Below are 25,916 nucleotides of genomic sequence, written 5' to 3'. Positions count from 1 at the left end.
TAATGTATATAATTTTAATTCACCAAATTTAGTCCCTGAATTTTATCATATATTATGATTTAATTCCTCTATTTCTCTCACATCTAAATAACGTCACAATTTTTGTTTGCATGAATCGTTTTTTACTTAATTAATCCGGTCTGATGAGTAAGCATGTGATAATTGTGAAAAGAACTATTTACATATCAAGATATTTTAAAAAATGTGAACGAAATTAAAATTATTTTATCCTGATACTGGAATATTTAAATTATATATATATATATATATATATATATATATATATATATATATATATATATAAAGTAAAAGGATAAATACTGTATTTAAGTCAAAATCTAAAGGTATATTTTAAAAATGCACGAGTACTAAAGAAAATAAAAATTGAAAGAAGTGTATCAAATATATAATATCAATTTTTATTTTGAAAGCTTACAATATTTTTATTGACCTAATCAATGATTAGAAAACAAAACATATTGCGGTATTCAGTTCAGTGGATGGAATTGAGGGGAAACAACGATGGTGGAAGTGAAATAAACATACATTAATTCTGAAATTTTAACAATATACATTATATAACGGAGATGTAATAATTTTCCAAAGATAAGAGAAATAAAAAATAAAATAAAATAAAATTTGATAATTGAGAGGAAGTGGGAAGATAAAAAGAAGAGTGAGAAGGAGAAAGAAGAGCGCAGCGGCGAGGTAATTTAAAGGTGGTAAAGGGCATGCCATTCTCATCTCATTCATTTCACCACTTTTGGTTTTGGCTTAAGAGAATTGAACGCTACCTTCTCCCTCCTTTCTTTGAAACCTGCTTCCAACACTAAGCGAACAAGAGTAAGAGGAAGAGCAGTGAGTTAGAGTTAGTTGGTTGGAAGTGACAACACACGTAGTGTACTATACAGACAGACATTCATTGATTCCTACATCAGAGGGGTGTCCCTGTAGGCCTTTCTAAGAGCTGAATTGAGAATGGAGTATGGGAGTGGAGGCGGTGGCTCTCAGTCTGCAGGGGAACACGATGCTTCCGATTCCCAGGAGAAGCGAAAGCGCTATCATCGTCATACTTCCACCCAGATTCAGAGGCTTGAGTCGTAAGCCACCATCACCCTCCTTCGTTTTACACTTCTTTTTCTTTTCTTTTTTCTTTCTTTTTTTCTACCATTTCGCTTCTCTTGCCTTTTGTTCAGAATGTTCAGAGAGTGTCCCCATCCAGATGAGAAGCAAAGGTTGCAGTTAAGCAGAGAGTTAGGCTTGGCCCCTCGACAGATCAAGTTCTGGTTTCAGAACAGGAGGACCCAGATGAAGGTACCTATGTTTTCATGTGTTTTCATGTCTCCAATGTCTCCCTTTGCTTCTTTTGTTCCAATTCTAAATTATTGACTTGTCTGGATCAGGCCCAGCACGAGAGAGCTGACAACTGTACTCTTCGGGCTGACAATGACAAGATACGCTGCGAGAACATAGCTATCAGAGAGGCTTTGAAAAATGTTATCTGCCCCTCTTGTGGTGGCCCTCCCCTCAATGATGATTCCTATTTTGACGACCAAAAGTTGCGATTAGAGAATGCTCACCTCAAAGAAGAGGTTTCTTGAATTTCGTATCATCAAAATCATAACTCCTCCAATTTTTATCTCCATTTCAATCGCTGGTTATTATTAATACAATTTAATTTTCAGCTTGATAGAGTATCCAGCATTGCTGCCAAGTACATTGGAAGACCAATTTCCCAGCTCCCTCCTGTTCAGCCTATTCATTTATCGTCTCTCGACTTGTCAATGTCGTGTTTTGGAAACCAAGCGATGGTTGATCATGTTCTTGCACCTTCTCCTTCCCTTAATCTCGATCTTCTTTCTGCGGGGACTTCCTCTTCTGTGCCAAATTTTCCTTATCAGCCTCCTTACCTTTCGGACATGGACAAGTCCCTCATGTCCGACATTGCTTCCAATGCCATGGAAGAATTACTTCGGCTGGTGCAGACAAATGAACCCTTGTGGCTCAAGTCCAACGTCGATGGGAGATATGTCCTTAATTCTGATTCCTACGATAGAATTTTCCCCAAGCCCAATAGTTGCCCCAAGACTCCTAATCTTCGCCTTGAGGCATCACGAGATTCTGCAGTCGTATTAATGAATAGTTTGGCTTTGGTTGACATGTTTATGGACCCAGTATGTTTCCCTCACTCTTTCTGTACCGAAGGCCTCTTATTTAGCTTTCTGAGTTGCTCATTTGTCACAAATGATTTTGCAGAACAAGTGGATGGAACTTTTTCCCACTATTGTCTCAGTTGCAACGACTATTCAAGTCATATCTTCTGGGATGATGGGTGGTTCTTTGCAATTGGTAACTTGGACTGGGTGCATATACTTTTATTTTATAAATGTTTGACACCGGTTTCCCTTCAAAGCATTCAGCTTTGTTTTTTCTCTATCTTGCTTTTCAGATGTATGCGGAGTTGCAAGTGCTTTCTCCCCTTGTTTCTTCTCGGGAGTTCTACTTCCTTCGCTATTGCCAGCAAATTGAGAAAGGTACATGGGCAGTGGTGGACGTTTCTTACGATTTTCCTCAAGACAGCCACTTTGGTCCGCACTTTCGGTCTCGTCGTCGTCCTTCTGGTTGCTTGATCCAAGACATGCCGGACGGGCATTCCAAGGTAAAACATATTAAACAAGTCAAGTCATTGTCGGCTAGAAACCCTTTACATAAATTTGCAGTTAATATTTTAAGCTCTCTGTCCTGTAGATTACTTGGGTTGAACATGTAGAGATCGAAGACAAAACTCTGCCTCATCGGCTTTACAGAAATCTTATTTATAGTGGGATGGCATTTGGCGCTGAAAGATGGCTTGCAACTCTCCAGAGAATGTGTGAAAGACTTACATATCTGATGATTACATCCGATTCAACCGTGGATAATCCTGGAGGAGGTATACAAATAAATACATCTCTGTAATGTAATAAATGTTTAATTTTCTAGGATTAACATGGGATTTAAATTTCAGTAATTTCATCCGCCGAGGGCAAGAGGAGCATGATGAAACTAGCTCAAAGGATGGTCACGAATTTTTGTGGCAGCATTGGCACTGCAAGTGGCCGGCGATGGACCACAATCTCCGGGTTGAATGAAATATTAATCAGAGTCACAGTCCACAAAAGCTCAAATCCTGGACAACCTAATGGTGTGGTGCTAAGTGCAGCCACTACCATTTGGCTCCCCACCCCTCCACACACTGTCTTCAATTTCTTCAAGGATGAAACAAAAAGACCTCAGGTTGAAAATAGTCAAAGTTATTAATTGTTCGACATATTTGAATATATGACCTCTTGGAGAGGATTTTTAAAGTTTTTTTGTTGTCCGTTTAGTGGGATGTTCTTTCCAACGGTAATGCAGTGCAAGAGGTTGCCCAGATAACCAATGGTCAAAATGCTGGTAACAGCATATCAGTTCTTCGAGTAAGACCATCTCTTCCTATCCTTCCTGACCGACCCATTTGATCAAACTATGTTTTCTCGTGTAACTTTTATCCCATCATTGGCATATATATATATATTTATGTAGGCTTTCAACACGAGTCAAAACATGTTAATACTCCAAGAGAGCTGCATAGATTCGTCTGGTTCACTTGTGGTTTATTGCCCGGTTGATCTGCCATCGATCAACATAGCAATGAGTGGTGAAGACACTTCGTGCATTCCATTGCTACCAAATGGGTTTATCATTTTGCCAGATGGGGAGACGGAGCAGGAAGGAGATGGAGCATCAACCAGTTCAAACGCAAACAGGAACAAGGCAAGGTCTGGGGGTTCGCTAGTCACAGTTGCATTTCAGATTCTAGTGAGCTCCTCGCCATCTGCCAAGTTGAATATGGAAGTGACAACTGTTTGTAATCTCATTGGCTCCACTGTCCAGCAAATAAAGGCTTCATTGAGTTGTCCTACCTAGTTCTTCATTGTTGGATCTTGGATTCCTAACATTCATCAATCTGCTCATCCCTCTTTTTTATTCCTCTACCATACCTACTTAAATACGCTGGTGGTTCAGACATCATTGTCTACTTCTACTACTTCTTGGGTTTGTTGGAACTTTGAATTCCCTCTCATCTCATCTCATCTTATCTGGGGCACAAGACTCCTCATTTACTATTGCTAGCTGTTGGAGGTGGTAGAGCTAGCTGTTTTTTAATTTGCTTTCAAACTTTTAGCTTCCTTACATTTCTCATCAACTACCATTGTTTTGGCTTTATGGTGAGGTCTTTATTTGTTTCCTATTTTGGTGATTAGGTTTCAAAGTAGTAGAATTTTTGGAGAGAGTCGAGAACGCACCATATGCGTATGGTTCGGGTATTGACATCCCTTTGGTTGTAATAACTAATTACCCTTTCTTTTTTTCTCCCAATATAAACTGATGAAAAAAAGTTTGCATGAGAAATGGATGTTTTCACGAATAATAAGAATAATAATGTAAAATTTTTTATATACGTTCTCAGAAATAACTTAATTTTATTTGGTTGATAAAAAGTATTATTACGAGTAATTTATGAAAGTTTTCCAGAAATAATTAAGTAATATTTTATTTGATTCACATGTTAGGAGATGGTTTATTTGGGGAGAAATGTACCAAAATCGAAGAGAATCGCCACAAGCAGAATTAGTACCTAACTTAATGGACTAAAAAATATTGATATTAGGTAATAAATGCATTAAGAACAAATGTTCATGGGTGTGGTTATAAATTAATGATATAAAGGAAAAATAATAATTATAGAATCTAAAAATGGGTGCATGTTACTTATAATGAAGAAAAAAAAATACATCCATTTATTTCTTGTATTAAACATTAGAGAAAAATGTATATTTGTTAGTGTTTATTGTTTATAAAAGTTTGTTCTTATTAATGAAATTGTATTTTATTGAAGTTTAACCATAAGTATGACATTATATTATATCAATTTTGACTTTTAACGTTAAATATATATATATATATATATATATATATATATATATATATATATGAAATGATGGTTTATTTAAACTTTTAGTATTATAGTAAAAAATATAAAGGCATTTCTTGAATGGAAAAAAAAGGGTTAATCCATTAAATTAAATTTATAAAAGATCTCTTAAATCAAATTAGTGGAGATAATAACATTTAAGCTTCATTTAGTAAGTAAAGTTGATGGAATAAAATAATTATCATATTTTTAATAATAAAATATTTTATTAATAATTTTTAAAGAATTAAAAAAAATGATATTTTACAATTGATAGTGATATAAAAACAGTAAAACTCGATTATTTTAATATTAAAATAGTTTAATATAAATATTGTTTTTATAAACGAGTTTCATTATTTTAAAATGTACAATCTTTTTATAAATCATTTTTCTATAGTTATGTGACTTCTTTCTTCTCTTTCTCATTCATTGTTCATATCTAATTGAATATTTGAGACTGTAGACATGATCTTTGTGGCAAACTTTTCAATCTATATTGATTAGTTTCTTCGTTTGCGTAAGTTAGTTTTATGTCATTTTCTCTTGGTCCAATCCATTTTGTTCTTGCATGCAGTTTTCTTTAGGTTGCACGTGTCATTTAAGTTATCAATATGAGTTTTTGTTTATCAATGATTATAATGATATGTCTTGATTGTTCTTGTGATCTAGAGTTGTTTGAGGTGTTTTATAGGTGAGGAAAGTTCAATTTGTGTTGTTATACATGTTTTATTGTTGTATTTTGTTGATTGGAAATTTATTGTGTGTGGAAGCTTAAGTTGTAAATCAATGCTGTGTTTGTTGATAATGTAAGTTTGTTGATTCGTGTAACTTATGTATTTGATTTGTGCATAATTGTGTTGTCTTGGATTTGATGGTTTATATGATGTTAATGATTGAGAGAATTTTGGAATGCCCAATTGGATAGATTGGTACTAGTTAGAAAATGTTTTGAAACAACTAAAAGTCAAGAAAGAGTGAAAAATACTAATTTATGTAGTTGAGTAATCTAAAATATTGCAATTTAGAAATCTGTTGCCATGGCGTTGAGCAGTATCATAGTGGTGCTGAGTGTCAAGTTTATAATCTCAAGTCAATGGCATTTTCGATGATAGGATGTTAAGTTGTGATTCTATTGTTGAGTGCTCAAGTCAATGAGCTTTAGTGATCCTAATATTGAGTGCTAGTTTTCACTGTTGAGCTTTCTCAAATCACATAGATCCAAGGGTTGTCAACATTGAGCACTAGTTTGTACCACTGAACGCTCCCTTGATAATGAGCCCCTATGAGATTTAGCGTTGAGGGCGCCTTGTTACTGTTGATCACCAGTTTTATTGTGTATTTTCATACACTAATTGTTGTTGTTTTTAATCTGATTTTAGTGGTTCTAATGTTTAATATTATTGTTGTTAATGGTTTTCATGGTGTATATAATTGACATTGAAAATGTAGTAGTAGATATATGAGTCGATGAAATTAAAAAGAAATTTCATAGGGGTAAATCTTATTATTGTATGACTTCTTTAGTGTATGTATTGATGTATGAATTCAAGGAAATATCATGATACTCTAATAACCATTCACATTCATATAAAGTAAAATGAGTTATGTTGTGAGAGTAGGAGGATATCCTAACACGAACATGATTAACCTTGTGAGTGATAGAGTGAAACTCATTGACAATAATTTTGTAGAGCAATAAAGGTCATCAAATGTGTCAAATGATTTTAACATTAAATGTATTTATCCATATAATTGAGTTTAGAAAACATCTTAGATTATATGGTTTATTTATATATGGTTGTTGGACACACATTTTATTGTGATAGAACATCTTTTGTTAATATATGATATTTTTTTTCAAATTAATTTACCGTTTTATTTTTTTTATCTTCTGTGTGATTGTCTTTTTCTTTTCTTATGATGACCTTAATAGTGTGAACAATCAATATATAAAGATAGCCAAGGTAGAGTTATGAATATGAGTGATTTTGATACATAACTTTGTTAATTTAGTATGATTCTATAAATATCATATTTTTAAAATATTATTTAAATAATTATATTAATATATTTTATACACGGAATAGAATATTATTATAAAGTTTTTATTTTATTATATGCTTAAATAAAATAAAATGTTACATTATTAGTATATATTTGTGTGCATTGTTTATTTGATAGTGCATCGCATTTTTATTTTTTGTAAACTTATGAAAAGAAAAGTTGGTATCTTAATTAAAATATTTTTTCTTTAAATATTCGTCTTGACACCACCTTTGTTAATATTATATTATAATAATTAATATCTTCATTCTCGTAATATTAGTTAGCATGTATAAATCACTATCATCATTATTGTTATTTTCTTTATAACAACCACCGTATAATTACATATAATTACCTTTATAATCATTATTGTATATTATCATTAAGTTATTTCGATTTTATGAATTAAAACTACATTTTTTATTAATATTTTTATATCATGGATACTATCTACCACTTTTATTATTATCTCTCATTATTATTGACATCAATATTATCTTACTATTATTTTACCATTACCTTTATTATTATTATCTTCATCATCTTATGTTATACCATTCACCCTCATCACTACCATAACCTATTATTATTTAAGTTTTGTTTTATATTATCTTTATATTATATATATTCTTAATATGTCTAACAGTTAGTTGAGATATTAAGGCATAAAAACATTTCAAAAAATAGTAAAAATAGAAAGAAAATCATTTTCTTACATATTTTATTTGAAATTAAAATAAAGGAATATTTACATGTAACCTAAAAAAGAGAGGATCTTATTACAATATGTTTTATTACTATATGTTAAATTACATTGCTTACTATTCCCACCTTAGCTGTGGTTTCTATCATTTTTGACATTTAAGTAAAAATTATTTTACATATTTTTATTTGGTTGATGTAAGAAAAAAAAATGGAAAATTCACTAACATACTTTATTTATCTAAAGTGAGCATACTTTAAAAAATAAAATATTGTTGCTGACTAAAAACTGTATAAATGGAATTATATTAATAAAATTTAAAATTATTTATAATCTCATCATCATCATCATACTTCTATTCTATAATAGAAAAGAAATTTCTTTGTTGGTGTACACATTTATTTTCTATTCTTACTCTTTAAATAATTGTTTTTTAAAAATTAAAGTAATTATTTTATTAATATATTTGAACGATTTCAATTGAAATTGGACGACTAATTTAAATTTAATAAAAACATGTTTAAAATTAATTTAATTAAATAAAACCTAATAAGATAGTTAAAGTTGATTTAAAAATATTTTACAAAAATATAATTTTAATAAAAATATTAATATAATATTTATGTAAAAAATGTTTTAACTAAAAGAGATTATATTTTACATTTTTTTAAGAAAATATGATTAAATTAAATAAAATAAGTAAATATAGAAACTAAATTAAATATAAAATAACGGCACCTGACAGATAGATGTAACAAAAATATCTGAAACTAGACTTACCTCAGAGGTTTAGTTGTAAATGCTCAGTCCAATTTTGTATTTCTTTTGATTAATATATTTCAATTTTTATATTTTTTGTGTGTTTAGAATCATTTTATAATTATGACTCGACGAATCTTATGAGTGTGTTTTAGATTGAAAATACAATTGCATGACAAGGTTTAACTATTATGCTCCCTTCTTAAGCTTTGGTTATCTCTGTGGCTGAACACGGATTAGCTAGAAACGGTGAGTAGTTGATTCATCTCTTATTCTGATAACTGTTGATTAAAAATATGCTATTTAAAAAATAGATTATTTTTTTATTCATCATGACCCGCAGATAATTACGACTCTCGAAAGGATACAGCTTTATATATATATATATATGCAATTCACGTCATTTCATGTTACAAAAGTTTTAGTACACATAAAAAGAAAACTCCAAGGATAAGGACAAATAAAAATCACATAGCACCAATAGCCACGTAACAATCAGAATATATTCTCTCTACAATACCAAAAGCCAATTCTGATCACCTTTTCTAGGTAAATTAAGCCGTCAATATATGTCTAACAAGAAACCTGTGCAATGTATATACTTAAATAAGCACATTGTATAATGGTAAAACTCTCTCACGATAGTGGTTTTATCTCCTTAACTATGTTAATTAGTTCCATTTCCTTTTTAAAGGAAACTTATTAAAATTAAATAAATTTTTTCAATAAATAATAAGTAACACTAAAATTTAAAAATAATAATAAACAAAAGGTAAAAGTTTTATAACGATAATAGTTATTTAAATTGAAAAACATGTTGTGACCTGAGAGAAAGCTGTATATATATAGAGTCCACCGATTGTTAATAATTATTGTCATCTGGAAAGTAGAAAGAAAATGGCGATTTCTAGTTGTGGAGAAAAGCGAGTGATGGTGTTAGCGATGGACGCACATGAGCATAGCAACTATGCCTTGGAGTGGACACTAGACCACTTCTTCACCCCTTTCGGTGCAGATGCTCCTTACAATCTTGTTATTATCAATGCTAAACCCTCTCCTCCCCCGGCTGTCACCATGGCAGGACCTGGTAGCAAGCGTTTCTTTCTTCTCTTTGTTTTTAGTTATTACAAAAGGTGCGGCTACTGATTAATTTTGGTAATGGATGGAACTCACAACAGGTGTCTTAGGTTCTGAAATATTTCCTGCCGTAGAAGTGCAGCTCAAACTCAATGCTAATCAAATTGTAGAAAAGGCAAAGCAAATATGTGCCAGTAAATCGGTAGTTATATTATGAATGAACGAACGATCTATATAATTAATGAATTATTAACGATTTGGATTGGATTGAAGGTTGATGAGGTGACGGTGGAAGTGGCGGAAGGCGATGCGAGGAACGTGCTTTGTGATGCTGTGGAGAGACACCGCGCATCCATATTGGTTATGGGGAGCCATGGCTACGGAGCTATCAAAAGGTACGTATTCGGGGTCATTCGTTAACTCTACGAAACAAACACTCTGTAATCATTTGATTGCATTGCAGAGCGGTTTTAGGAAGCGTGAGTGACCACTGTGCTCGTCATGCTCAATGTTCAGTCATGATTGTCAAGAGGCCAAAGTTCAGACATTAATCAACCTCCTCTCTCATTTTTAATTATTTATGTACTTTCGCTCTATTTGTTTATCCTATTTTCTATACTTTTCCATTCCTTTCATCTTATAAACAAAGTATATATTGTCTTATTTCTCTTGATTTTTTTTTTACTTTAAGAAACCACCCTTTCTTTGAATAATCTATAAATATACTTATATAAATTATTCCACCCTTTACCATATACTAAAATTATTTGATCTTTTACTTCCAAAATTGCTCAAATATAAAAGTACAATGCATTACTAGAGCTATTCTTAAATTAGATATTTTGTACCCCTTTAATTTAATCTGTAGTGTAAATAAACTTATTTTATATTGATCATGTTTTACAAAATAAAAATAATTTAATTTTTAAAAATATATATGCGTTATAATTTATATTTATGTATATATTGTATTGTTATATCTATACTTGAAATTAATTTATTCATATAACATAAATTCAATATATTTGATTTTATTTTTATTTTTACAGCGATTTAAAATAACTCATTCTTCGGAACTACAGTAGGACCAACCATGATGATAATTGGAGAATGGTTAATTATCTTGTTGAATTGAAGAAAATAGATGCAAAAAGAAATTGTTAATACTATACTTTAATTTTGGATTTGAATGAGTTAATGATTTTCTTTTCTTTGCGAAAACCAAAAGGACTCAACCTGTTCACCAGATCAAATCTATTGGATCGAAATCGTTTAAAATTTTCCAAAATGTTGTAAATAATTATTAATCGAGTTAAGGGTAAACTAGTTTCATCAACTCCTTTTAATGAAGAAAAACTAAAATTAATTTCTTGATAAGCCAAAATTACTTATGTATAATTAATTTGTTAAATATTTTTATATTTTTCTAAATTCGTATATTTTTAATTTATGTATAAATTAATTTTAATTTAAATGCAAAAATCATCTTATTTTTTCTCCTCAAAGTGTATATGGAGACGTTTGTCCATATATATACTAGCCTTCTTTTTAATTTTTAAATTTTATAAAATTTTCATTTAGTCCTTAAACTAAATTTGATTGGTTAAATCCTAAATTTTTTATTGCTTATCTTTCGGCTTAATTCTGTCATTAATAGGTTAATTTTTTATTATTACTATTTTGTTATTTTTTGAGAGATAATTCTAATCCTTTGAAATTGAGACAAATATGCTTAGTTAGAAATAAAATGATTTTATAATATATAAATAAATATAAATTTTATTTTATAAATTATAAGATTAAATTAAACAATAACGAACAAAATCTAACAACGGACCAAACAATGATAAATAGAACCAATATCAGTGATTAAAGTACATAAACACAAACCAGCTCGAAGACACGCTGTCAGTCAAAGTCAACAACCTTAATTTAGTTTCTAACCCTAATTCGGTAATTTGAAAGTATTTGCAAGTATTTGATTTGACTCTCACCCACTATGTATCATAGTAGGAAGAGTTTTTTTATTTTTTTTCTTCATAGGTATATACGTATTTATCTTGTTACTATTTAAAATTTTAATTAATTCATATTTAAAACAATAATATTAAACAAAATATAATGTTACTAAGGATTTAATTTCAAAATAATACATATTTTATGTTTCTTTCAAATTAAATTAAGACAATAATAACTTGATAAATATTAAGATGATATATAATAATAACTTGATAAAGATCAAATAATTAAAAAAAGTAAACAATTATAAAACATATTAAATTTCATATATCAACCATTACATTTATTAATTTTACAAATTTACAAATGTTAAGTAAATTCATTTACATTCAATTCACCAATATATAAAAAGTGAGAAAAATTGGATATGAAAATAAAATTTAAAAACTTAGTTACTAAAATATAATATATCTTCATCGTCATATTCCTTTTTAATATTTTCTTTTCCAAAAACTTATAATATTAAGTGAGAATTCATAAAAAAAAATATTAATTAACAGTAAATATTAATATATTTGAATAATCTAGCTAAAAAGTCTAAGTTATATAACAAAATTTCAATACACAACCGTTTTTATAGTATTATGACGTTGTCAATTATCGTGTCATAAGATAATACAAAATAAATATATAATTTTAATGTTTTATTAGAGTTGCGAGATGAAACTGTTAAAGTTAAATTAATAAATAATATCTAGTAAAATAAAATCTACATAATATATTATCTCGTCATTCAAATAAGTACAATTTAAAGAGAAACTATCATCAATACTACTTAAACATGATTTCACTTTTCTCACCTAAATATATTAACCATCAATTTCACTTAAATATGATCCTATTTTTCTCACCTAAATACATCAACTTCGAATAAGTCAAAGGTGTTAACAAAAGAAAGCAAAGTTCTCAATTCCTTTATAGGATATTATGAACAAATAACTATTAAGGAGAAGTTCTACATTATACATTTTAATAGAAACACTAAGTTCAAGATAATTAAAATATATATTTCTAAAAATTCACACAAATTAAGTTATTCAAAATATTGAAAATATTGAAGTAGTGAGTAAATTTAATAACTAATTTTTCTTTTTTGTTAAGATCAGGTTAGGTGTAACAAAAACTAAATTCATGGAAACATTTTTGTTTTTTAATCGCGTTGATTTATTTCAATTATATCATTCTTGATATTAGTTGGACATTTTGTAACTCACCCTTTTCTTGTTGAAACTGACATTTATGATTTTTATTTATTGTCCACGTATATTACATTATATTAATGACTTTTATTTATGGAAGAAAAAGTAAATAAATGTAAAAAGAACACACACAAGCTTTTGGTAAGTGTGTTTGATGCATTCACAAGTTGTACAAACTTTTTCTTGGGTGTTGAAAAATTCACTCGCAAACACTTGACTTATTTTTAACATTACCTCACTTAAATTAAGTTTCTACCATTCCAAACTTTTTCTTCAACTTATAAAATCACTCAATTTTTAATGACTTTGCAAAATTATCAACAACTTGTTCTTCAGTGGGATAATAATTGATCACTACTTCTTTCTCGGTTATCAATTCTCGAATTTTGTAAAATCAAATATCTATATGCTTGAATCGTCCATGAAATACTATATTTTGGAGAGTTGTTATCACAAAGTATCACTGTGGAAGTATTTTGCTTTTGACACATAGCTTCAAGCATTATTGCTTGTGTAATACAACTTGTTACAATTATATATTCTACCTCTGCTATTGAGAGTTAAATTGTTGATTGTTTATTCGAGAACCATGATACCGTTCAAGTGCCCAAATGAAATGTATATACTGATGTGCATTTTTTTGTTTCAATATCTCCTGCCTAGTCACTATATGTGCATCCCACTAACTTTACAACATGATTGTTAGCATAAAAAAAAATTCCTTTAGTCAAAGTATCCTTGATATACCTGAGAATTCTTTTTGCTCTGGTAAATGATATGCATGTGGATATTCCATTAATATGTTAAGCAATCCTACTCCAAAGACAATAACTGGTCTAGTGGCATACAAATATTTGAGACTTCCAATCAAGCTCTTGTAGTAAGTTAAATTAATTCTTCTTTCATTGTTATCTTTTTTCAACTTCATCTTTTCAAGCAGGTGTTGAGATTGACTTTGAATTCTCAATTTTAAGTTTCTTCAAAATTTCTACATCATATTTCTTTTTGAGAAATGGAAATTCCATAATCCTTTTGAATAACTTCAATGACAATAAAATATGACATTAGACTTAAGTTTGTCATCTCAAAAGTTTTAACCATGACCTCCCTGAATTCTGCAATTATCTTTGGATTGTTGCCAATAAAGAGTAAATCATTGACAAAAAGGCATACAATAAGAATATGATTAGGTTCAACGTATTTGATATACAGAGTATGCTTAGACATGCATATATTTGAAAACCATTGTGCACAAAGTAAGAATCAATCTTTCTATACCAAGCCCTGAATGCATGTTTTCTCAAGCCATATAACGCCTTCTTCAACTTGTAGACTTTTTCTTCTTGGCCTTCAATCTCATATCTTAAAAGTTGTTCAACGTATACCTTTTCTTACAAAGTATATCATGTAGGAAAGCAAACTTAATATCTATTTGGTGAATTTTCCAATTATTTTGAGCTGGTGGAGAGATAATCATATGAATTGTATGTAATCTCATTACAAGAGCAAATACTTCAAAATAATCAATACGTGTTTTTTGTTTGTACCCTTTTGTTGCCAACCTTGCTTTAAAGCGACCAATTTCTAATCATATGAATTGTATGTAATCTCACTACAAGAGCAAATACTTCAAAATAATCAATACGTGTTTTTTGTTTGTACCCTTTTGTTGCCAACCTTGCTTTAAAGCGACCAATTTCTCCATTGAGTTTGCACTTAGTTTTATAGACCCACTTTACTCCAATTGGCCTTTGTCTGCTAGTAACTCTGTCAATCCCATGTTTGATTCTTCTCACTAACATGAATTTCTTCATTCATTGCTTTCTTCCAATATTGATTATTTGAAGCTTTTTCAAATGTTATAAGTTCATAATATGCAAATAAAGTAAAATTGATAATTTTTTGAGATAGATCATTGTCATTTCCCATAACATAGTTCTACAATATGACCAATAGTCTTCTTTGCCTCTGTGGTCTGTTTGATGCTTCTGGCTTATCAAGTGTTGGATCTACATGATTGTTCTAATTTTCATAACTTTCTGGAATTATTATAGTCTCCTTTTAAGCTTTGAAAGACAAATCTCACACCATTAAATGAATTTTCTTGACTATTTTCTTTGTCACTATATTATAAAATTAAAATAATTTATTTAACTGTGTGATAGATTAATACATTAGGTAAAGTGTTATGGTATAAATTATTAGAGGTTATTCCTTGTTGCACTCAAACAATTATTAACTGTACTTTCACAATTATATTAAAAGACTTAAAACCCCTTTTATGATTACATTACATCAGAGTTTAAACTGTTATTGTCACTTGTATAAAACTTAAACACCACTATCGTTGTCATTGCACTGTTTTTGAAAATTTTATTTTGAAATTTTCATTTAAAAAATTCTGAAAATCTTATCTTGAAAATTTTATTATCCTGAAAATTTTCAGATATATTCAGGAAGTCAATTTCATAAAAGATAAAATGATCATTTAGAAAATTTGAAAGTGTGCTCACAAAATTTTTGTAAAAGAAGGATGATGAATGGGCCTGTCTAACAGAAAAAAGCCATTAGTAAAACAAATATAAGAAATTGTGACTGTATGTTTTGTATCGTGCTTTTAGGAAGAGACTAGGAGAGCCGCGTCGCGTGGTTTGTGTTTGCTGAGATGTCGGATCCGTACGAGCGTGTGAAAGGAGGAAGATTGGCATTCAAAGGAGGGATTCTCGCCTCTCGCTCCAAATCCATCGAGAAGAAGGGCAAGAACAAGAAGAAGAAGCGGACGACGGCGGCGGCCGCCGAGGACGAGGACTCCGGCCCTAACCCTAACCCAAATCCTGACGAAGCTGTCGACACCGACAAACAGGCGGAGGGTTCTGAATACACCATCGACGCGGCGAAGCGTATGAAGTACGACCAACTCTTCCCCGTGGAAGCCAAGAAGTTCGGGTACCAACCCAAAATTAACTTCAACTCAGTTGAGGATGCCCTCGATGATCGTGTCAAGAAGAAGGCTGATCGTTACTGTAAATGAAACTATCAATCAATTGTAAGTCACCCTTCTTCTAAACCTACTCTATTTTTCCCTAATTTTAACCCTTCTATCTTCTTCTTCCCAATTAACTTCAACTTTCAAATCCTTCCCCTCTCTCTCTCTCTCTCTCTGATTTCCATTTCAGCCTTTATTCGCGCCCTTCTGTTGTACTTTGAATATTTATTTCAAATTCAGATACTATCTTCAACTCGGTTTTCGCAATATCATCGACGCAACACTCTTGTCATCCACGTTTTCAGATATTCATTCTTATTTCTTGCTCTCTCTCTCTACTCTAGGTGGTAGCGGTGCCATGTACTGTGCACTCATTTTTCGGTGCTGTAAATGTAGCGCATACTGTTGCAGATATTTCAATATTATGAATGGATCAATATTACGCTTCAGTGAAATCATGTGTAGTTCATCTGTTTCGGTAACACTGCTGAATCCTTATTTGTTGTTTGATATTCTTCTATTATTATCAACCAGGGTCTAATATTAAAACATAGTTTTTACTTGAAGGACAAAGCAAAAAAATAGGAACAAAAACATATACAGCCCAGGTTTATAAAATTGTTGCCGCATACAGTTCAGGCGAAATGAAATTATGTTACAAGTTCATTTTTCATTTCTAGAATCACAGACAAACTTGCTAATTAGGGATAGCAGTGTGTGTAGAGTTTGTGAATTTTGATATGGTATAATAATATCTGTTTTAATTTTTTTAATTCGCATTCTTAAATATATTTCTAATTGAATGTGTATTCTCTGTGAATACTAGCAGATTAAACATGCTTTTGTTCTTATGTAATATTAGTGTGTTCTTTATTCGGTTCCTGAATTTTTTTTTTGGGTTTTTGGTTTTGGAATTTTGAAAATACTGTTTTTAATTCCTGCAGTTAATATTAGTTAAAAGTGACATATATGTGAAGCCTCGGTTCTGACCCAAGATTCATAGGACTATTCCACATAAGCCTTATATTTAAGACATGAATTATAATTTATCTAACTAGGAGGCTGAGTTCCATGACATGCGAGGTTCATCATCCATAAAGGGGACGGAGATAACTACGGTAGGTCTTATGAATAGACCCTTGAGGTCACCATATCGGGATTTGATATTCAATGCTTTAAGTTAAGATATTCAATTCTCTAAATGATTTTTGTTAGATTAGATTGTATATTAAGATTTCTAAGTTTATTCTGAGTAACTTACCTTTCTTTTACATTTTCTCCCACTATATATATCTGTTTAATAACTTCTTTCACTTCCCCTCTCTGTATTTGTTTAATAATATTTAGATAGTCTGATTCTGTATTCTTATATGTTATTATATTATATAATTATAAAATATGCATTTAACTATTTTTGTGTCATATATAATTAGTTATTAAAAGACCTGCCCAGCAAAAACATAATATTTACGTATGACTGCTTATCTATGTTTGGGTTGGATATAAAATTTAGGGTTAAATATGTTTTTAGTCCCTGAATTATTGGCCATTTCTGATTTTCGTCCCTCTTTCAAAGTAAGGTACAATTTGGTCCTCATTCTTTTCGAAATTTTTAAACAGTGTTTAGTTTTCGAGGACTAAAACGAACGTTTTGAAAAGAATGAGGATCAAATTGTACCTTACTTTGAAAGAGGGACGAAAACCAGAAACGGCCAATAGTTTAGGGACTAAAAACATATTTAACCCTAAAATTTAATGTGTAGTAGGTTCAAGACTTCTATAATGTTCGATAAAAAAGTAACACCAGCTTTGAATTTGCACCTTTGAATTTGCACCGATATGGTCTTGGAATGAAGCCTAATCGTTAAAGTAAGATTAATTGCAGCTTTTTCGCATCAATGGGGTTAAGGTTTGGGGTTGTGTATCGTAGATGTAGTTAGGATCTTGTATTATTCATTACTACGTATCGATAAGGTCAAATAAGGGTTAAGTACCTATACTTTGTGATCTAGCATCTCATGTGAACTTATCTTTGGTTATACACCTTCATGATCGTCCATATGCCATTCTCGGGTATAAAAACAACTTATATGGAAGTCTCAGAAATATCTGGTTGCCTTGAAAGAAGAGCTTGTAAATCCACGACTCAGTTCTTTGGTTTTAGTATTGTCCTGTTAGCAAGATACTCTATATTCGAAAGTCTCTCATCATCCAGAATGTTTGAACAGCAGTGAATAAATAATTTTGATTGTCTAATCCCAAAGATAACATCACCTTTTTAACATTCGGATTTTGTTGTCTGAAAGTTTTCCGGATTACTTAAAATCTGGAGTTTGCTAACACAGAAAAAGAGCCATTTTGCCCGTGTTTAATCGACGTGACACTAAAAGCTAGTTCACATGTAAGTTGACCTACAGTTAGAATATTTTCAACCTTAATTTTTAATACATATTTTTATACATTAGAAACTTTATATTTAAGCGTGCTTTTAAGCTTAGCTTGAATAAAGTTAAATCTTGGTTATTTAAATTTAAATTTGATTCATATAATTGTGGAATTTAAAAAAACTGAAATGTTTGTTTAGCATTTCATACAGACACGATTTTTTTTTATGTATCTCATACAATTGTTTATTATGAAGTGGAAAGAGATAATTTTTTTTTCTGAGAATGTTTTAATTCTAATTTTCTTCCACTTAAAACATTGTTTGAAGTGCATTTTTTGAAATATAAATGTGCGTAGATATTTGATATTGAAAATGAAATATTAAATTAGATTGTTATATTTAAAAAATTGTAGTTATTAATGGTGGAGCTTAAATCTTCAATGGAAAAGAGAAAATAAATATTATACATAAAATAAAATAAATTAGGGATCAGATAGTTGTTTAACTTCATACCTCATGAATTGTGGGACATATTCGATATAATCAAGAATCACTCATCTTAAATCTATAGTTGGAAAGAATCACTTATCTTAAATCTAAAGTTAGAAAGTGTCCAAATTATTCGTTTACAAGATATCTTGTTCAAGAAATTCAATACAGTGTAATATACGTTGTTAAAAGATATGTAATCATGTCATAGTAAAACATTCATAAACACTGACGTGGAACAAACTAACATGGAACAAACGCTGTTAAAAGAAATGTAATCATATGTTAGTAAAACATTCATAAACACTACCATGCATCAAATTCATGCATCAAATTCTGTACCCTATATGCATATGTTTAAAATTATTAAATATCAATTTTTATTAATTTTTAATTAGTAATTATTTAAAATTAGTTAGAGTTTATTCTCATAAGTTTAATGTTTTAAATTTAATATATATATATATATATATATATATATATATATATATATATATATACACACACACACACACACATAACTTTATTGTACATAGTAAAATTAATTATCATGCTAAAATTAAGAATTTTAAAAATAAAAAAGTTTGAATTAATTTTTATAAACAGAACACAAAAAAAAATTAAATCTAAACATTTCCAATTTCCTAAAATTTGAAATTTTCTCTTTCAAACACAACCATATGGTAATCAAGTAAAATGCTCTATTCTCCAGACAATATTACTAAGTAAATTAAAAATTTAAGATAACTACAAGTGATCTCATAATCAATGTTGCACTGAGTGTAACTTTAGAGGAATGACATCCTCGTGCTAAGCACCTAGATTAGAATAAAATGTGTAAATAAGTAACATAATGTTATGTTTTTTGTAGTTTAATTAAATAATATGTCCTGATATGATAGAATACAGACATTAAATCGACTGACAGTTTAAAAAGGTTTATATACAAATGGTACATACGATGATAACTAATAGTGTATAATCTTTGTAGGGTGTATATACGGCGGAACCTAAGATGATAGCAGATTCTAATAAAACCAATTTCAAGTTTACACGGGACATTGGAAAAACAAGGTCTACACAACATACTCTACATGAATTTTATCATTTCAAATCGTAAACCAAATGTCCAGGATGTTACTATCACAACCTTTACCTTCACTGCATCGAGTTGCAAACTTCATCAATTCAATATCACTTCAATTCCTGTATACATGAAAATTTATTGACGGTTATAGTGTTCCAATAGATACCAATGCCAGCTGGAAAACAACAAAAATATAGAGAAACTAGCTTTATCCATTGGATAACAAGAGCATTTAAGTTGAAATAGTCATTGCTCTGGCAAATCCATATCCCGATAGTTGTGCCATTTTTTGTATCTCTGCATTCCATTTAAAACAGGTCTAAGCCGATGAGCAGTAGTGCACGTCAAACAACAACAACCTCTTAGATCCTTTACACATTTTGTGCAGCATCTGCATGACAAAGGTTAACATGCTTCACAAGATGAAAATCACCAAATGCAAAAAAATAAGTCTTTCAAATAAATGGCAAATGAAACAGAGAAGGGAGTCTTACAGAAAAAGTAAATTACAATCAAGATTTGCGCAGTTCCTATGTCTCAATTCACTCACTTCCAAATTACATACATGGCATTTTGCAAACTTATCATCTCCAGAAACTGGAGTTAATTCTGCTTCGGCTGTGGCCCCAGTATAGTAGACAGAAGGAGGGAGAGACAAACGGGAGTCAAATACAAATAAATTTCCCACCCATTCAGCAGCCCCTTCGTTCTTTAAATAGTGAGAAACACCTCCCTTCAGGGTATATAGATTCTGAAATCCCTGCCTCCTGTCACATGGCATCAAAGCAATGCACCAAATTAACAATATGAGAAGGAGTAGAAAGAGTACGTGACTTCAGTTCTATGAATAAGGAATCAGATTACAAGTAGAGAAAAAAATTGAGAAAAGGTTGATTTTATGGTTTATTTGGACCAAACACTAGGCTAGCTCACAGGTTTTTTTTGGTCAAATAGGTTATCCCAATCCTGTTTCTAGAACCATAAGTAACGAATGTTTTTCCTCTTGTTAATCACTTTCTACTTTTGTTTCTTAATCAAAGCATCAAGGCGTTAGCATTCTCTAATAATAATAATTTACCTTAGTATTGTAGAATATACATCACATCGAATCCCTCCAGTGCAATACATCAATATGTTTGCCTTTTCTTTATCCACGTTTGATAAAGGATCTGAAGCAGTGATCTAAAGAGGGCATATCAGAGAGGAGTACATTAATACCCATAATGGAGAGATAAGACTTCGAATTAGTGACTCACAGATCCCAACCTATCATCTAGTCAAAGCTCATAGCGAATGAGAAAAAGTCTATATGAAATCAGATTTGACAATTACAGTGCCACATTAATCAAAGCAATTTAATAAATGGAAAATGTTATTTTTCCAAGTGAATAACAATGTTAAATTCAATGCAAAAAAACCAAGATCTTAAGCATTACTTTGATTAAAAGAAAAAGCCATACAACTTGATGGCAAGTTTCAGCTTATCAAGAGACCATATCAATCCTGAATCAGTCCACATTAGGCACTGAGACATCAGATAATGACCCAACCTCTTCCTGAGAAAGACCAAAAGAAGTGTTCCTAAAGCAGTCCACACTAGGTCGTTGAGTCCCACGAAAATGTCCAATATCCCACTCATAACCTGAACAACAGCATCGATACTGTATTAAAGTTGGAACCTATAATTAGGACAAGTATAAATATAAATATTTATAACAAAAAAGGGAAAATATATTGAGATATTTAAAAATATGAATTGAAGATATCAACCAAGGGCAGAAGAAACAAAATGATAGGTCAGAAGCCTATTCCTACATTTTTAACACGTATATTTGCATAGTGGACACTCCATGTATGTTAGTCATTGACTGAACCAGGTTCGTGTGTTATTACTAATATAAGTATGTACAGATTAGGACTAAGGCTATAATTACACCCTCACCCCTTTTAGGTGACATGGGGAAACAAGACACTTTTACAGTTAAGGAGCAAAATCAGGTTCCCTTTAAAAATTGCAATCAATAAACATATCAATTGTAACACTTTGCCCACGAATGTGTGACCAATGTACTTATGTTTGTCTTAACCAAATCTAACTTTCTAACTCACGTTCAGTGCAGTTAGAGAGTGATGCAAGCACACCCTTAATCATGGGAGAGAAAATACTCACTCCTTGTGTTACCCAGCCAGAACATTGTGCTTATGACCTGCAACAACTCAGGGACAAGGTACCCAATCTTCACTCTAGGTGATCCTTATGGTTGCCAAATAATTCGAAGAGGAAAGTATAGACTATAGAAGATAATATGAGATTGAAATGTTTGTTTTTCAGTTGGAACAACCAAAATCGTAGTTGAACTCAACTTTTGTCTTGGTCAATTGAATTCAACTAGGGTTTGAGTTACTACAACTGAAAAGCAAACATGTCCATTAACTATCCTGGGGCTTAAAGACAAAATTAGTCCATTTGTATCATGTCATTTTCAATGCCACCAAGTTTGCAGGAGACACCTTGAATCACCTTATAATCTGAAAACAAATTTATTTAATTCATTCAGTTTGTTACCTCTATTTATCAGTAAGGCAGTTAACTGAATTAGTTATGGGATTTTAGTTATCCAGTTATCATGTGACAACTGGCTACAACTGTTTAGAGTCTTGTAGGATAAGCTTCTTGTAAATAGAAATAGTCCTTCCCTCCTGTAATAGACTCAGTCAACAATAACAATATGTTTTTCCCTCTCTCTCATGAAATCTAAAATCAAGTAATTCATAAATTTCCCTCTAGATCCTCTAATCTTTCTCAAGTAATATTTTACTAAAAAGGCAGTTTAGGCTGTCTGTAAATATATCCATGCATGCTAAAGGTCTGCTCAAACCATGGCCTTCAGTTTCACTTTTCTCATGAAATCCTGCAAATTACATGGCCAGATCACTCGTCTGTACATGTCATTGCTGCGTTTTTCAAATTTTGCACTGTTTTAAAGTATTGCATATAAGGCAGAAGATTGTCACTAAAAACCATTCACATCCCGCCTCTCTCGCAAGTCACAACTGATGCAGATTATCTCATAATGATAACTCAGCAAAATTGGTGTTCATCAGGACCTCTTCTTTAAATGACAAGTAATTACAAATGACATTTGATTCAGGCACCAAATAGTCCAAAATAAGATATGATTTAATATAGGAAATAGAACAGGGAGGAAAGTTTAAATTAAGGAAATAATGGTAGATTCACTTTGGAACTTTAGAATTTATACCATTTCTGACATCCAATAGAATGAAATCTCTGTCATGATAATCTTTTGCTCTAAGATCAGTTTTATTGACTGCTTCCAATCTTTCTTTCCATTCTGCTGGTGATAAAGCTATTGCACGCATTGAAGGATCAAGCAACGGAAGATGTGACATACCACCTTCAAACTGAAAAAAAAAATGAGAATCATAAACATGCCATGAAGATAAAGAAATGCACAAATTTGTTCATTTGTTATACAGCCACAGCATACTGAAGTCCGAGCCAGAAGATGAGATTTGATTGCCCTCAAAAGAAAAAACAGATCATAGCTTCAAAACCAGAAGAAATACAGCTATGGTAATCCTAACAAACTTAATTTGTAAGAGAATATTTTACATCTTACCTGTACCAATGAAGGCTTATAACGCAACTTCAATGCTGGAAAGGTATGTCCATTTTCTGATGGAGATATCTGAACCAATATGTCAGAAAACCTGTTATCCTGTCTTAACCAGTTGACATACGCCAGAGCATCTTTTGATGGTCCACTATACTGCAGTAATATATCACATTGACAGAACATACTTGAGACATTTATTTGTGACCTATTTGTACAAAATTGACATATACTTGGGCTTAATATTGAGATATTAAGTGAGTCCAGAATCAGTGGGCCTTAATGGACTTAATTGTTAATCTTCACTAGCGTTCATATTGATAGTCATTTAACATATTTGTCTTGTGTAGGTCATAACTGGTACTACAAATATTGAATTTGGACACTTCTTAGGTCTTTGCGAAGACAAGAAAAGTTCTTTAATTTTGTTTGTCACAGCCTCATCCAAATTTGAAGTATTTTCATGACACAATGGCAACTGAAATTGCAGGAGCTACACTTTGGATTGTTCATCTTATAAATGGACATAACCCACTCAAATCAGATTCAAATTAGGCAGATAGTACCCCTTTTAGAAAGGTAACTGGATGGATGGGCCTTAGTTAGGAATAGTCAAGGCCCAAAGATTTTCTCAAATATCTTTCCTAAAAAGGAAGGTAAAATTAGTTACGAATTTCATTAGTCGTTTTTCTAGATATAGGTCTAAAACTATAATCGCATCTAAAAAATTCCCTAATAGTAGTGTTTTAGTGAGATTGGAATCAACTGATTTGTGCCCTTGTGAGATGACTTAAGGTTAACCCCTACATTGCAAATATGAAGGGGCATTTAGTTTGTTTTTTTGTGCCATTTGACTATCATTTATCACACATCAGATCAGAAAGACATATATGTAGACCCTGGAATATTGTAAGGATATCTTGTAGCCACATCTATAAACATCGTAGTGCCGTAAGAAAATGCAGAGTTATTATAATCATACATTCTATTTCTCGTCCATCTTATTGTTAGCCTAATTTTCTTATATCTCTGATTTTATCCACCCATACGCTAGAAAAATGGGGTGTAAGATCGCCATTTTTCATATCTATAATGCAAAAGAACTCTTGCGTGTAATTCCCATTACCCTTGGCATTTCCAATCAGGTTAAAAAAGAAAATATATCTCTATGGACATACTATTCATGACAAAATTGCTAAATAGTACTGGAGCAAAACTTACCTGGGCATTAATCCCTTGTTCATTCACATAGACTCTTCCATTGATGTCGAGGTCCTGCTAAATGATAGAAGTTACAGACTGGGAAAGGTAGGATTCGAAATGAACTTGGGTTCGGGTCAAACAATGCACTTGTGATTCTGACGTATTGTTTATCAAAGCATGGGTGAACAATACATTCACGAAGAGGAAAATATTTAGTAATAGCAATACTTCCTATATCCAACTTTGTTGAGAAAACCAGAATTAATTCAGTGGTAACAGGCAAAGCGTAACAGCAAAAAAAAAAAAGGAAAGCGAACCTGCAATTCCAAGAAAGAACGGTGTTTGGAGACTTCGGCTTGTGGGTCTTGGATGAACACAAAATGGTAGAAATTGACGACCACAAAATCAAAGTCGTCCTCCCTTTCAGTAGAGGGCTGTGTTAGTGACAGTGCAGCGGGTAAGAGCTGCTTACGATGGGTGAGAGCAAGAGAAGATGAGTCAGTGAGTTTGAATTTGAAAGGAAAATTTTGGAATGGCAACACAAGACTTTTGCTGCAAAAGGAAGCAGTAACTATAGGTGCGAGTGACAGCGCAATGGCATGAGCACCCGACCCAGACCCACGCACAGAGAACACCTCTCTGCACCACCTCATCCTTTTTCTTGCCGCTCCAATACCACCTTCACCCACCGTCTCTCTGTCTACCAGCTGTTAATAGAAATCTTGGATCATAGTCAAGGCCCAGGCCCAACTACTGTTTTCGGCTTTTGCTTCCTGTACCCATCGATATTATATATGTTCTGAAAATCTTCTTCCATAAATTCTATTTTTAAAAACTTGTTCTCAAATTCATTGTATGCATCCTATTCTGAAAACTTGTTCTCATGTTTTAGAAATTCAAAAAACTGTTCCAAAATTTCCAAAAGACTTATCTCAAAAAATTTAGACATTAGCCAAGAAATTATGGTGGTGAAGGAAGAAAAATCTTCCAATTCAAGCTCAGTAGCATTTAATTTCCAAATGTTTGAAAAAAAAACTTATCAATCTATTTTCCTACATTTTTTAAAACTACCTTTTGAAATTAAATATATTTTCAACATTGAAAATTCTTTTTAAGTATTAAACTTTTAAAAATCAAACACTAAAAATAAAAATAAGGTCAATTTACAATATATATATATATATATATATATATATATATATATATATATATATATATATATATATATATATATATATATATATATATATATATAAATAGAGATTGCAAACTTCACTATCTAATAGTATCATAGAGCCATGATTAATCCTCATCTTACAAGACAC

At 31.1% G+C, this 25,916-nt stretch overlaps 4 protein-coding genes across 5 annotated transcripts; 3 read left to right on the top strand and 1 right to left on the bottom strand.

Annotated features, from left to right (window-relative positions):
• The first annotated feature begins 945 nt into the window (after positions 1 to 945).
• On the top strand, positions 946 to 4,206 carry LOC124843964 (homeobox-leucine zipper protein HDG12-like). Its single transcript, XM_047320805.2, has 10 exons — positions 946 to 1,100; positions 1,197 to 1,314; positions 1,404 to 1,592; positions 1,686 to 2,174; positions 2,257 to 2,349; positions 2,450 to 2,659; positions 2,749 to 2,932; positions 3,008 to 3,276; positions 3,369 to 3,458; positions 3,565 to 4,206. Exons 1-10 carry the CDS (start codon positions 979 to 981, stop codon positions 3,946 to 3,948), a joined length of 2,148 nt encoding a protein of 715 aa, XP_047176761.1. The 5' UTR covers positions 946 to 978; the 3' UTR covers positions 3,949 to 4,206.
• Positions 4,207 to 9,394: 5,188 nt separating this feature from the next.
• LOC124843991 (universal stress protein PHOS34-like) lies at positions 9,395 to 10,247 on the top strand. Its single transcript, XM_047320841.2, has 4 exons — positions 9,395 to 9,594; positions 9,686 to 9,786; positions 9,858 to 9,979; positions 10,048 to 10,247. Exons 1-4 carry the CDS (start codon positions 9,405 to 9,407, stop codon positions 10,133 to 10,135), a joined length of 501 nt encoding a protein of 166 aa, XP_047176797.1. The 5' UTR covers positions 9,395 to 9,404; the 3' UTR covers positions 10,136 to 10,247.
• Positions 10,248 to 15,303: 5,056 nt separating this feature from the next.
• On the top strand, positions 15,304 to 16,561 carry LOC124843990 (uncharacterized). 2 transcript variants are annotated; one of them, XM_047320839.2, is made up of 2 exons: positions 15,304 to 15,848; positions 15,979 to 16,126. In XM_047320839.2, the coding sequence occupies exon 1, from the start codon at positions 15,468 to 15,470 to the stop codon at positions 15,831 to 15,833; it is 366 nt and encodes a 121-aa protein (XP_047176795.1). In that variant the 5' UTR covers positions 15,304 to 15,467; the 3' UTR covers positions 15,834 to 15,848; positions 15,979 to 16,126. The 2 variants fall into 2 exon arrangements, with proteins under 2 accessions (XP_047176795.1, XP_047176794.1); XM_047320838.2 differs by lacking the exon at positions 15,979 to 16,126 and adding an exon at positions 16,133 to 16,561 and having other exon boundaries at positions 15,307 to 15,848.
• Positions 16,562 to 19,662: 3,101 nt separating this feature from the next.
• Positions 19,663 to 25,292, bottom strand: LOC124843973 (Rhodanese/Cell cycle control phosphatase superfamily protein). Its single transcript, XM_047320815.2, has 8 exons — positions 24,909 to 25,292; positions 24,610 to 24,663; positions 23,395 to 23,544; positions 23,014 to 23,176; positions 21,301 to 21,392; positions 20,829 to 20,932; positions 20,245 to 20,517; positions 19,663 to 20,141 (listed from the first exon to the last, which is right to left on the bottom strand). The coding sequence occupies exons 1-8, from the start codon at positions 25,242 to 25,244 to the stop codon at positions 19,997 to 19,999; spliced, it is 1,317 nt and encodes a 438-aa protein (XP_047176771.1). The 5' UTR covers positions 25,245 to 25,292; the 3' UTR covers positions 19,663 to 19,996.
• Between the last annotated feature and the right edge of the window lie 624 nt (positions 25,293 to 25,916).

This window comes from Vigna umbellata, chromosome 1 (genome assembly GCF_029865625.1).
Source record: "Vigna umbellata cultivar VRB3 chromosome 1, Vumbellata_1.0, whole genome shotgun sequence".
Classification (NCBI taxonomy): domain Eukaryota; kingdom Viridiplantae; phylum Streptophyta; class Magnoliopsida; order Fabales; family Fabaceae; genus Vigna; species Vigna umbellata.
Note: the sequence above shows the minus strand (reverse complement) of the source record. Positions and strands in the feature narration are given on the sequence as shown.

Excerpts from the sequence above, each read along its gene's own strand:
- LOC124843990 (XM_047320838.2), top strand. The coding sequence starts at position 15,468 with ATGTCGGATCCGTACGAGCGTGTGAAAGGAGGAAGATTGGCATTCAAA.
- LOC124843964 (XM_047320805.2), top strand. The coding sequence starts at position 979 with ATGGAGTATGGGAGTGGAGGCGGTGGCTCTCAGTCTGCAGGGGAACAC. Across the intron at positions 1,101-1,196 it reads CAGATTCAGAGGCTTGAGTC|AATGTTCAGAGAGTGTCCCC; the intron begins GTAAGCCACCAT and ends CCTTTTGTTCAG. Across the intron at positions 1,315-1,403 it reads ACAGGAGGACCCAGATGAAG|GCCCAGCACGAGAGAGCTGA; the intron begins GTACCTATGTTT and ends TGTCTGGATCAG.
- LOC124843973 (XM_047320815.2), bottom strand. The coding sequence starts at position 25,244 with ATGAGGTGGTGCAGAGAGGTGTTCTCTGTGCGTGGGTCTGGGTCGGGT. Across the intron at positions 23,177-23,394 it reads ATAAGCCTTCATTGGTACAG|TTTGAAGGTGGTATGTCACA; the intron begins GTAAGATGTAAA and ends TTTTTTTTTCAG. Across the intron at positions 20,933-21,300 it reads TTGGTCTTTCTCAGGAAGAG|ATCACTGCTTCAGATCCTTT; the intron begins GTTGGGTCATTA and ends TGCCCTCTTTAG.
- LOC124843991 (XM_047320841.2), top strand. The coding sequence starts at position 9,405 with ATGGCGATTTCTAGTTGTGGAGAAAAGCGAGTGATGGTGTTAGCGATG. Across the intron at positions 9,595-9,685 it reads TGTCACCATGGCAGGACCTG|GTGTCTTAGGTTCTGAAATA; the intron begins GTAGCAAGCGTT and ends AACTCACAACAG. Across the intron at positions 9,980-10,047 it reads GGCTACGGAGCTATCAAAAG|AGCGGTTTTAGGAAGCGTGA; the intron begins GTACGTATTCGG and ends ATTGCATTGCAG.